The sequence below is a fragment of the Austrofundulus limnaeus genome, unplaced genomic scaffold, assembly GCF_001266775.1.
Source record: "Austrofundulus limnaeus strain Quisiro unplaced genomic scaffold, Austrofundulus_limnaeus-1.0 Scaffold1391, whole genome shotgun sequence".
Lineage (NCBI taxonomy): Eukaryota > Metazoa > Chordata > Actinopteri > Cyprinodontiformes > Rivulidae > Austrofundulus > Austrofundulus limnaeus.
The window spans coordinates 52,435-64,962 of record NW_013953793.1 but is presented as its reverse complement, the minus strand read 5'-3'; the positions used below and the strand labels follow the sequence as shown (position 1 = coordinate 64,962).

General features: G+C 39.5%; 1 protein-coding gene across 1 annotated transcript; it reads right to left on the bottom strand.

Moving 5' to 3' along the window:
* Positions 1-468: 468 nt before the first annotated feature.
* Positions 469-4,362, bottom strand: LOC106535232 (alpha-2C adrenergic receptor). The gene has a single exon (XM_014032186.1). It carries the CDS (start codon positions 3,749-3,751, stop codon positions 2,405-2,407), a length of 1,347 nt encoding a protein of 448 aa, XP_013887640.1. The 5' UTR covers positions 3,752-4,362; the 3' UTR covers positions 469-2,404.
* Between the last annotated feature and the right edge of the window lie 8,166 nt (positions 4,363-12,528).

Genomic DNA, 12,528 nt, shown 5'->3' with positions numbered 1-12,528 from the left:
TTCAGTCTGCTGTCAGTTAAGACTTTGGCCTCTCATGTGGTGAGAGTCAGATGTCAATAGAGGGAGGGCATTGGCTGGCAATTCAGAAAAAGAAAGTATTCTTGTCAGATTATCAGTCAAATGAGGTTAAGATCCAGGTCACTTGCAAAGTCACTGTCAAGAAAAAGTAGGAAAATAAATTAAAAACTAGTAAAAGTGAATGGATGCTGCAACATCTCCTTAAAATTAGAAAGAAAACGTGTACTTTCTATTCAAGAAAATGCTAAAATATTTTTTTAAAAAGCTAAAACTGATTTAAAGTTATAAGATTAAAACCTAAATTAACAAAACCAAACATAACAAAGCAGTTGCATAAATTAGCCAAACAATTAAAAGCTATAAATTGAGTTTTTCGAACATTTAAAGTTCATTATTCACTTCAATGAACAGAAACAATAAAGTTTATATTTTTAAAGTATAAATGTTTCAAAAACCAAAGGTTGTTAGCTGTAATGTCCTGAATAGGCCTAATGTTTTGGTCAATAAATGGTTAAAATAGCTTAAAAGTATCCTGAAATAGTTACATCCTAAAATACGTCCTAATAAGTTCAACATGAAAAGAATAAATTGCGAATGCTGACTCAGCAATATAATTAAAGCTGGTGGACTGAAAAAATGAATATGCACTATATTTTTTCATTTTATATTTTATTACAATATTTTTTCAGTTCTAATATTTGACTTTGGAACACTGTAAATACAAGCAACATGTACAGTATGATTTGTTGCAAATCAATGAAATAACAAGCTGAACTGGAGCTTATTTTTCCTTCTGATCCAAAGCATGCATAAAAAAAATGTTAGCAGAATACTTGCTCTTTGCTCCCAAGCCTCAAGAACAGGCAACCAGGAAAACCCTCCTAATTTTCCTCACAAGAAGATATGCATGAGTCACATGTGTCAATGTAATAAACAAACAAACAGTGTCACAGCTGTTTAACAGGCTAACAGTAATAAAAAAGCAGTTGTGAGGCTCCAGAGAACAGCTGCACTTATGTCTTTATTTGATCTTTAACAATGTGCTCAAAGCAGCGACGTAAACATTTTCTTTTCATGTTTTTTTTTAGAAAAAGACAGAGGTCAGGCGTAACAGGAAAATACTTCAGAGCATTGTTTATAATACAAATAAACAATCATATTAATACACGTGTGATTATGAGGCACCACACGATAATAGAGTACTCTCTTCAATTATTTACACAAGAAAGAAAAAGCATCAGCCCTTCTGGCTAGAAAGATGTAAAGCTCGGCTGTATAAATCACTTCCACGTCTTTGTGTACACGATATTAATTTGTATTTGTGTTTTCATCGTCAAGTGAGCAGCGGCCGTTGAAAAACAAGCAGTAAAGTTGTTTGGCTTTTCACTGTGGCTGTAAGGGAGAGAGGGACTCTGACAAAACAGTCACACGATCAGAGGGAATACGGTTATTGGAAAAGGCTTTTGCGCACTGACTCACACACACACACATACACACACACACACACAAATACAAACAGTAACAGTCAGGGTAGGATGTAGTGAACCCTTCAGCTCGTCTCATCAGGACAAAGCTTCATATGTTGCCTTCTTGTTCTGGGTTTCGTGCACGCACACTGAGAAGCATCAGCAGTCTGCCTCCACAGAAACCTTGTTTTAAATCAGCTGGGTTAAAAAAAATGTGCAACGCCATCAACTCCAACTTCATCATGGACTGTGGACTAAAATAATCCACTGCAGTTTCCAGTTGAAATACTTTTAAGCTTCAAACTGAATACAGGATTACAGAAATGTTCTTTAGGATAAGTTTTTTTTTATCTTTTTTTTTTCTTTTTCTTTTTTGGTGAAACAGTTTTGCTACTTAACAGTAAGCAAGGAGCCCCTTTGTCCCATTGGTCCTCATGTTGAGAGAGACACAACAAAAATGCTAGATAAAAACTGGTAAAAAAGAGTTTAACCATTTTCAATAACATTTTTGTGGAGATTGTCAAGGCCTTTGCAGTTTTCTGAGTAAACCTTATCAGTGATGAAGTTCATCCAAGTGCAGCCGCTGTGGCAGGCGTGCATCACAGTAACTGTAAGGAGCCTCTTTATTTTATTTAAATGAAGAGGAGAAATCAGTGGATGGAGGAAATGAATCGAAGCCAACATCAGCGTCCAAAAGCAATCTGAAAAGCAGAACAACGTCAGCTTCCACTCTGGATATCATCAGTTTATTCCTTTTTCGTGGTTCTGTCCTTCAGTCTCTCCCTTCATTTTGTATGCAATCCCTGAAGGTCTGAGAGTGAAAGCACCAGAGGCCAGCAATCATCAAGCTACTTGGAGCATTTAATTTTATGTCCGCAGGTTAAACTGCCGTTTTACAACCGCGGCCACACAGGAGCCCTTCAAAAAGACCGTTTCCAGGTCTTACACAGGATCTTCTGGAAGGCTCTACGGAAGTCTTGGTTGAAGATGGTGTAGATGACTGGGTTCAGTGAGCTGTTGCAGTAGCCAATCCAGAAAAAGAACTTGAAAAGCGTTTCGGGGATCGTGCACGACTCGCGGCAGATTCCGTAAAGGCTGTAGGAGAAGAAGAAAGGGAACCAACACACCACGAACACGCCCATGACCACGGCGAGGACGAACGTGAAGCGCTTCTCCCGGGCAGCAGAGACTTTCTTCCGGTTGACCGTGCTCCTGCGCTTGCGACGAGATGAAAACAAATCTAAAGATTTTGAACTGGAGCGTGACTTCCGGCTCGAGTATTTGGAGGCAGTGCTGCTCTTCCGGCTGGACTTTCTGTCTTTCCTGTCCTCCTGATGATGCTTCGAGGAGCTCAGGCATTTTCTGGGTTTCTCGTCTGACGAGCTGCTGTCCTCAAAGTCGTCCTCGTGGTCGGCTGCTTGGTGTTTTGGCTCGCTGCGCTGAGAGGAGCTAGCTGCTTGCTCTTGGCAGTGGCCATTCTCACGCTCCTTTCCTTTCATGCTCCCGCCCTGAGCTGACTTTATGGACCCACCTTTGCCGTGTTCGGTTTGATCCATGCCATTTTCCATCGGTGAGTCCATGTCCCTTCTTTTCTCTGACAGCGTCCTGGTCCTGGTTTTTGCTACTTGATAGATTCTGATGTACACCAAGATCATTATGACGCAGGGAGCGAAGAACGAGCCGATGCTAGAGTAGAGAATGTACCAGGTCTCATCGTTCAGGATGCACTGGGGTTTCTCCTCACTGCTGCTCCTGTCCATTGATATCAGTGGAGGGAACGAGATTACGGCTGAGATCAACCAAACCACCACGATCATGCCTTTCACTCGTTTCGGTGTCCTCTTTAAGTTGTACTCTACCGCCTGTGTCACCGACCAGTACCTGTCCAGGCTAATGGCGCACAGGTGAACAATTGAAGAGGTGCAGAATAAAACATCCAGAGCCAGGTAGATGTCACACCAGATTTTGCCAAAGAACCAGTAGCCCATAAGTTCATTAGCCAGAGAAAAGGGCATGACCAGCGTGGCCACAAGGATGTCCGCACTGGCCAGCGAGACCAGAAAGAGGTTCTGAGGTGGTTTCAGAGCTCTGCTCGTCAGAACAGCAATAACAACCAAGACATTTCCGACTATTGTAAACAAAATCAGAAAGCTGACAAGTCCAGCCAGACCCCAGATGACGAGCTGGCTGTACTGGCTCTCTGAGGTGGAATTAGAGGTGTTTTTCGCCTCTGTCAGACCTTCCCAGGACGTATTAAGGAAATCCATTTTCACTTTAAATCAAATTATGAATTAAAAAAAAATCCGGGAGGGGGAAATGTGAAGAAAAATCTTCAGACTTGAGCACATAGTTCACCACAGAGACGCAAACAAACACCAAATGGTATTTTTCTTTCTCTCTTCCCCACCTGGAATCTTCCACATCTTGCGCGGAAGTCTCTCCTTTGGAATAATAATAATAATAATAATAAAGTCAAAAGAGTCCAATATTCAAGTCTTAAGTCCTTTTCATGAAACGGAGCGCAGGAGCCAAATTTCCATGACGGTAAAAAAAAAAAAAAGCGTCTCCGTCCTCAGCGCGTCCTCTCCCATCCCGACTGCGCCCGCATCTCTCCACCTCCGCCTCCCCGCTGGGTCCTGAGAGAGGTGTGTAACGACCACGTGTCTTTCTCTCTCGCTCGTTTTTTTTTTTTATTATTATTTATTTATCTTCTTAGAAACAAGCGGGGATCCGCTCCACCCCGGTGAAGAAAAATAAGGAACGAACATAAACAAAGAATGCGCAAACATTATTATAACTCAGTTAATAAGCATTGATTACCAAGTATCCTAAGATTTAATCAACATAATATGTGTGCGCTGTCTCTCTAAACTAAAAACCCGTTGTATTTTTTTTATTTTATTTTTAATTGATCCGGGTTTGAAGAGCGCATCCCGGTCGCGCAGAGCAGGAGCCGCAGGATGGATGTGAAAACGCAACCGGGTGAAGTCCCGCATGAAGACAGCGTGCTCTGCTCTGTCCTTCCCTGGCTCACACTGGAGGTCAGTGTTGTTACAATCAGCTCTGCAGGGACACGTGAAAGGAAATACGCACCAATAGGAGGCAGCTACGGAGCTTTAGATGTTTCAATATGGAAGATGTTTTAATTTACCCTGAGTGATGGCAATATAACATGACGTGAAACATAGAAACTAAAAAAATGATTTCACTTTTTGTTTATCTGTCTTCACTGGTGGACAGTCTGCAACACATTCATCAAAACAAGAGTTGCAAAATAAAAGACAAACTGTTCGTATGATGGTGCAAAGACTGCATGTCAGCAGAGTTTTAAACTAAAATCACCTCACGATGAGAAGGAAAGAGATTTCTTTAAACCTTTTAAAGCAAATTGTGCACAATCTCATGTAATATTGTGAGATCTGTTCAAATTAAATCCACAAGTTCAAAAGAGTCAGTGTGAAAAGTTTTAGTTATGCATTTTTGCACTCTGCTAACCCTGAACCCTGGAGGGTGTTTGCCTCTGGTGTAGTTACTGGATCAGTGTGATTACTGACTGTGACTCCAGATAAATATCTGTCATTAATCCCAGAGCACTCAGACTTTCTGAATTAAGCTATTTCTGTCAAAAAAAAAAACCATATTGATTCACATCAACTCTTAGAGAAAGAATAAAAAGTGCTGAGGGGTTCATAACAGTTGGATCACCTTTACTAACCTTCAGCACACACCTCATTTTATATCCTTTTTTAAAGGTAAAGGGACAGCCTAGTCATTTTTCAAGTGCTCTGTCAAATAGATCAATAGTTAGCGCCTTATTAGCCGTGAAAAGTACTAAAAAGCTGGTTAAAAGCTAAAAATAATGTAGGAAAACAAATACAGAGCAATATGACCTCAAAGAGAACAAAGGAATAAAACATAATATATTTAAGTGGATACATTTCATGTAAATAAAGTTAAAAGTTACACAAAACAAAAGTCATAGCACCCATCTCCTGAATGTTTTTCCTCTAAGGTAGGAGTGATGTTATGGATCCATGAGGATGCACTTTAAGCTGATTTAGAAAAAAAGCCAAGCATTTTTAATGTGGTCATTAAGTTATGTCCCAGAGCCACAGCCCCTATATAAACACTATATATAATTGGGCATCAGCGAGCAATCTCAGCTATTACTGAGCCCGGTGTTGTTGTTCAACACTAAGCTCTGAGTTTTTTCTGCTTCCAGCCAGCAGCTTGCCTTTGGGTGTTAATAAAGAAACCGATTACTTTTCATCTTTTCAAATCGAGACTTTTTCCCTCCACAAATTATTAACCTTTTTTGTGTTGTTTAGGATTTGAAATGTTTGCTCGTTGTGAAAGATCGAATCGTGCTTTTTCAGCTTTCTGCACTTGCATTTGAAGTGCAGCAAACGTGCACAAAATGTTCCATAGGGTGGGAAAAGAAACCAAATTCAAAACTTGGTAACACTTTACAATAAGGTACCCAAAATATGCTTAACTACTGAGAAACGACTTAGTACTAGTACTCAGGAACTACTAAGTTCTTAGAAATGACTTTGTAACTATTCAGTAACTGTCTACTTTGGTGTACGTAGTTCCTGAGTAGTTAAGCAGTTTTTGTGTACCTTACTGTAAAGTGTTAACCAAAACTTTAGTCACACGTTGTAAATGTTATTTTCTTATGTATTTTTTGTAAATCTCTTGACATGAAAGCACACAGAAAATATTTTAAAGAATTTTAGCTCCTACCTCATTTTTCCTTCAGTATCTGTAAAGTTGAGTGAGATTGATTTTAAAAGTGATTGATATTTTACTGAATGCTCACTGCTAACCTTTTGAGTTTCATGAGAATCCATTACATGGTTTGAGAGATTTTGCTAAAAGACAGAGGGTTGACTCCAACAGCTAATTTTAAAGTTTTAAAAGGGGGTATTGTGTTAAGATTGATCTTGGTTGAGTAGAACCCCAAGATGCAGGACTGAGTGAGGTGGCAAAAAGTAATTTATTAAAACAAAAAACAAAAGTGCTGACGTGGCAGCAAACAAGAACAATGGCTTTGGACATGAACATCAAACAGTTAACAAAGATCTGACAAACACTGAAGACACTGAACAGAATATAAAGGGAAAACTAATGAGCTAAAACAAGAAACACCTGGGGAAGATACATGAGGATCAGGTGTGAGTGGGCGGGGCTGGAGCAAAGGCAGACAGGAGGAAGACAACAGAGGAACATGACAGAAAAATCTGAATAAAGTTAAAATAAAACGAGAAACCAGACAAAACATAACATATTGTGAATTTTTTTCAGGCACATAGTTCAACTCTATATTACAAACATCTTTATCTTTATTTAAATTAGGTTAATCAACATGTCAGCAGTAAGCATCAATGTAAATATGCCAGAGTTAGCACAGCAGCTAATTTCCATCCAAGACAGGGAAGAACAAGAAACTAGAGGGATAACAAAAAAGACAAAGTAATCTATGAGTGCATCTCCARTTAGTTTTTGTTAAGTTAACTCATTGGTATAATAAAAAAACACACTTAGAAAACAAGAGGTTAATTCTGGCCTGGCTGAAATTGGCCTTTGTCACTTTAAGAACCTCCTACCATTTCTGCCACTTCCACGTCAGCAGGCCTTCTCAGCAATGCTTTTAGGGAGGGGTGCTCTGCTGCAGACTGAGCTCCAGGGAGGTGTTTTGTGTAAGTAGGTGGAGCTTTGTATCAGCAAGTGTTCTGGCAGCTCCACATGGCAACCACAGGAGATTCATGGATTTCTTAAAGATGCATGAATGAGTCAAAGCAACTCTGGGTGTGTTTTAGATGAAGGAATGACATTAAAATGTAACATAAAGCTCAAAGAGTAGATGCTGCAGAACCTCCCACCTACACAAAAAAAAACAGATCTCACACACTCAGTTACATTTAGAAAATACTTCAGTTTAGCTTTTGTGTGAAATTGGTTTGTAATAAACGCTATTTATTAAAAATACACAGACTGAAGCAAAAACACTATCACTTTAAGCAGCAGGGAACGATGTCTCAAAACTTTAAAGTGTCTGAAACAATCATTGAGCTTTAAACATTATGATGCCTCATAATTGCTTTAATATAGATAATAAATATGTCCACTAGCTTATAAAGTCCTTGTCACTTCCCTGTGTGCATAACTGCACAACACAATACTTTTAAGTCAGCAATGAGATAAAGGTTTATTCTATGAAGAAATAAAGGCTGTTAATTACAACAGCATGTGTAATTTTCTCACTTTACACACTGTGTGGTTGTGTCCATATGGGTTTTATTTGTAAAAGAAGCTACAGTAGCAGCTGACAGTGACAAATGGCAGTGTTACCTGGCCAGACAACAATCTGACTGGGAGCCAATAGTTCAGTGAAGTAACATTCAGCCCTGGGGAGTTTCTCTCACATGATAGAACCAATTGCATCTTATCTGTCTGTAACCTTTGCTTGACAAACTACCTTCTAGGAAAAAAAATGCTCAATCAATGGAGCTTTTCATTTGGAACGAATAGATTTTTAATTTCTGTAGACTAATTTTATTACAGTAAAAATGTTACATTTTTAAGTTTATTACACATACAGTAAATGAATCAATCATTCTGTGTTCATGCGCTGACAATTATTGCTGTTTGTGTAAAATTGAACACAAAATTTGATTTGTGCCAGTAAATTCAAACTATAAAACAGACCTATAGGAAATAAACAGTCACGCTTCAGGTTCTAGTGATAACTTTTTTTTGCATCTGCTTCTGATTCTGGCACAAACAATGCCATGGTTGCTACACTTAATAAGGCCGAGGCAGACCTTGATGTCACTGAAGCATTCGAGCATGGACAAACGCATTTTAAACAAACAGGAAAATATTTCTTGTCTTCTCTGCCTTGACTTTGAGGAATACAAATGTCTTTGGGTTTTCAAAAAACCAGTCCCAGACCAGTTCTTCTGTGTTTGTCTGTGTCTCTTTCCTGTCCCTCAACCAGCCGGTCGAGGCAGATGGCCACCTGTCCTGAGCCTGGTCCTGCTGGAGGTTTCTTCCTGATTAGCAGGGAGTTTTCCTCTCTGTTTGCTCAGGATGGGAGACTGTGATGAAGTGATTCAACGCAGCATGCTGGTTTCTTCTTTAAATTGTTCTTTTTATGTACAGTGCCCTGAGACAACGTATGTTGTGACTTGGTGCTACAACTTGGTGCTGTCCTTTTTAGCTACAGATTTGCTGTTTTAAGTTTACTGTTTTGCTGTTTTTAGCATCTGTTTTGATTATTTAAAGGGGCAATATCATATAAAAACTACATTTTTGAATTTTATATCATGTTATAATGTTATCCTCTGTTATCCTATATTTGAGAAATCCTGTAGTGTCCTGAGGCAGTCAGGGAGCAAAAATGACCGGTTGGGACTAGAACCACCTTTTGGAATCAGCTCCTCCTCTGGGCTGTGTCTCCAAGCCGAGCTTCATCATCACAGAGCACACATACACACACCCGGCCCCGTGCTGAAATGGGCGGGACAGAAACAGAAGAAGGTTCTTAAAGAAACAGAGGCCAATTTCAAGGTGTTTAGAAACAGATATGATGAGAAGTCAAGTTTATTTTCTATTTACAGATAAGCAGCATTTTAATAACAACTGAAGGTGACATAGCCTGAGAAACACATAATATTGCCCCTTTACATTTGAAAATTCTATTCATTTCTATCAGTTCAATTCGATTCAACTTTACTTTTTTAATCCCAAAGGCAACTTATAGGTTGTAACATTATCCTGGTTAATTTAAAGAGTTATTGTAGATACTGATGGCTGTGGACAGGAAGGCTTTCCTGTCCATCTTACAATACACAATAAATTCCAACCTACAATAGTAAGAACAGATACATTACAATGTCAGATCTTACTTTAATTAAATGCCATTGAATAAAAGTGAGTCTTAAGAAGCACTTTGAAGTTTTCCAAACTATGAGCAGATCTAATATTAAAAGGGAAGTTGTTCCACAGATTGGGAGCAGACACAGCAATAGCACAATCACCTGAAGCATCTGGTTGTTTGACCTCGATGTTCCAGATGAAGAGTGAAGATGCAAGAGATCTTGTAGATAGTTTGGAGCAAGGCCATTCAAAACTTTAAAAACTAACAATAAAATCTTAAAATCAGTTCTGTGAGATACAGGTAACTAGTGTAATGAAGCCAACACAGGTGTCGTATGCTCATGTTTCCGTGTACCAGTTAAAAGTCGGGCTGTAGCATTTTGAATGATTTGGAGACAAAGCAGAGAGGACTGATCTGTGCCCTTGTACAATGAATTACAGTAATCCAAACATGTGATAAAAGCATGAATCATTTTCTCAAAATCTTTTAAAAAATAGGACACTCCTGTAGCGGTCCATCTTAATAATAATGCATTCCTGATACTTTGGCTTGGTTCTTCTCAGGGCTTGGAGCTCGTCCAACTTGTTTCTCAACAATCTCACATTCCTCATCATGATCGATGGAAGAGATGGTTTTAACTTCCTCCTTCTCTCTCTCCTCTTTGCTCCTGCTCAGCATCCACAGTGCTTCCTTTTCAACTCATCTGGGATTTGTAGTAGTTGAGGTATTATTTGAGCTTTTAAAATATTAACCAGCTGCTCCCGATTATAACAAACCACGACATTGCTGGTTACACATCTTAACATACTGTATGTCCAAAAGAAAGATAGGTGTTGGCAAAAAAAATCCTAGAAGCTAATAGCAGCAGGAATAATCATCCAAAATAAAGCATTTTTAAAGAATATCTCTGAATAAATGTAACAAAGCTACTCCAACATGCTGCCACATTGAGTGGTGCAATTTGATTTAAGTAAGTATCAAGTAAGATGTAAGTAAATAGTTTACAAATGAATCTTTATCAGGTTTCAGCAGTGATATTGCATTTTTTCAGAAAATGTAAAATCCCTTGTTAATAATTTTCTTTACAATGGATGGCAGATAAATGAACAAATGTGGCTATAAACATACATCAAGTCATGCCCATTAAAGTAAAATACAAAACCATCACATGTAAACCATATCATGTTGCACAAGACGTATGAATGTTACTAAACTGTCCTGCAAGAAGGTCCAGTTATATTTGCTGCCTTCCTTGTGAGGATTTAGTATGCATGATTTTTGCCTGGCAAAGTCATTAGTGTCCATCTGAGTGACAGTTGGGCCGAAGTGGCAGATCTGCAGGCAACTTGAGAATTAGACTCAGCAGGAATGTGTTGAAAATGTGACGCCGCGGACAAAGGCTGAAACCCGTCGACTAGGTGTCGCATCATGATCCTGCGCACCAGATTGAATTGCTGTAGGTGAAAAATGACCACCTGTCACTCTAGAGAGGTCACAGATTATCAGAGCGAGGCTGGAAGAATTGACGTTCGAAGCCAAACGTGAAGCTGAAGGGTGATGGATGATCGGCAGTCTCCATTAGTTCTGGTTTGTCGATTGAGTCAATAACTAAGATTTAAATGCATCATTGGAGCGTAGAATAAGACTAAAATATGCATCAGTGATTTATAGACATCTGGAGCATTACTCTGTGAATCAGTGCATCTCAGTAGGGTAAACAGAAAAAAAAACAGTTCAATACAAACATAAAGTTCCTCCCTGTGCCAAACATGTAGACTAAATCAGTCTAATAGGAGCTGTATTAGATTTAATTAAACATAAAATTACACTATGATGCACTTAGAGTTAATGAACCCAGCTAGCCCTGGGCATTACAGTTCCTCTCCTCCCTCTGTTTCTGGTGTATTGACCATTTTTCAAATGGTCTGAGCATATGAGATGCTGGGCTCTTCAAGAAGAATATCTCAGAGACGCAAACCAGCGTCAACTGAGCACAGCTTGGAGAAAAATAACAAAGAAACTGTTCAGAATAAGAAAAGTAAAAAAAAATACAAAAAAAGAAGATCGGGATGAAGGGAACTCTTTTTTCCCAGTTTGGGGTGACTGTGGCAGAGGGGTTATAGAGATCCTGTGACTGGAAGGTTGCCGGTTCGATCTCCCGTTCTAGCTGTCTCAGTTGTTGTGTCCTTGAGTAAGACACTTCACCCACCTTGCCTACTGATGGTGGTCAGAGGGTCCAGTGGCGCCTGTGCATGGCAGCCCTGCCTCTGTTAGATCATTTAATCAAATATCACTAATATTTTAAAAGCATGGAGAAAAAAATAAAATAAATAAGCACAGAGAAGCATAAATTGGATGAATTGTTCTAAGTGACATTTTGTACAGTCATTCATGACCCCCGAGAGTCAGAAACCCAGTCAGTTTGGCACCATGACACTGACATTTGTGAGTCAAAGTGTAACATCAGTTGACTGCACCCATTTTTCTTTTCTCTGAGAGCAAAATAAACCCGGTCACACATTTGTTCGGTCTCCTTTAAAAAAATGCTGTTACTTTCTCAAAAAGTCACTGTTCTTTCTCTTTTTATAGCAAACATTTTTGTATTTAATCAGTTCTTGGAGGGTGATTCTGACGGGTCACCACGCTGCTTTGTTGACACTATTCTACTCGCAGGATGTTTCACGGTGTGATTTTCAGTCCTGCACTGTTTGTCTCACTCTCTGTGAGCCGTCTGTTTTTGTTTTTGTTTCACCCACATTTTTCTATTCTCACCTGGAAATGTTACATCTTTTATGCCGTGAAATGTGAAGCTGTTTTGATGCGCGTTGCCCGGCCTGTTTGTCTTCTCTAACCGAGCTTTTTTATCCAGATTCACGCGGAAAATATGCTTCATTCTGCGGTGAATTAAATAGCTGGCTCTTCTTTCAGTTCTGAAAATGTGCTAGATCTGCCGACTGTCTGCTTTTAAGCTGCCCCAAACCTGTGCGGCGGTGGGCATCCTCTGACACCGGCACCTCAGTAGAATACAGGCGATGTCTTTGTGGTGTCAGTGTGGTTTTTCAGCCAGAGCTGTGACATGACATGTCTGCTTCTCTGCCCCATCATGCCTCCTGCCCTGCACTGTGTGTGTGTGTGTGTGTGTGTGTGTGTGTGTGTGTG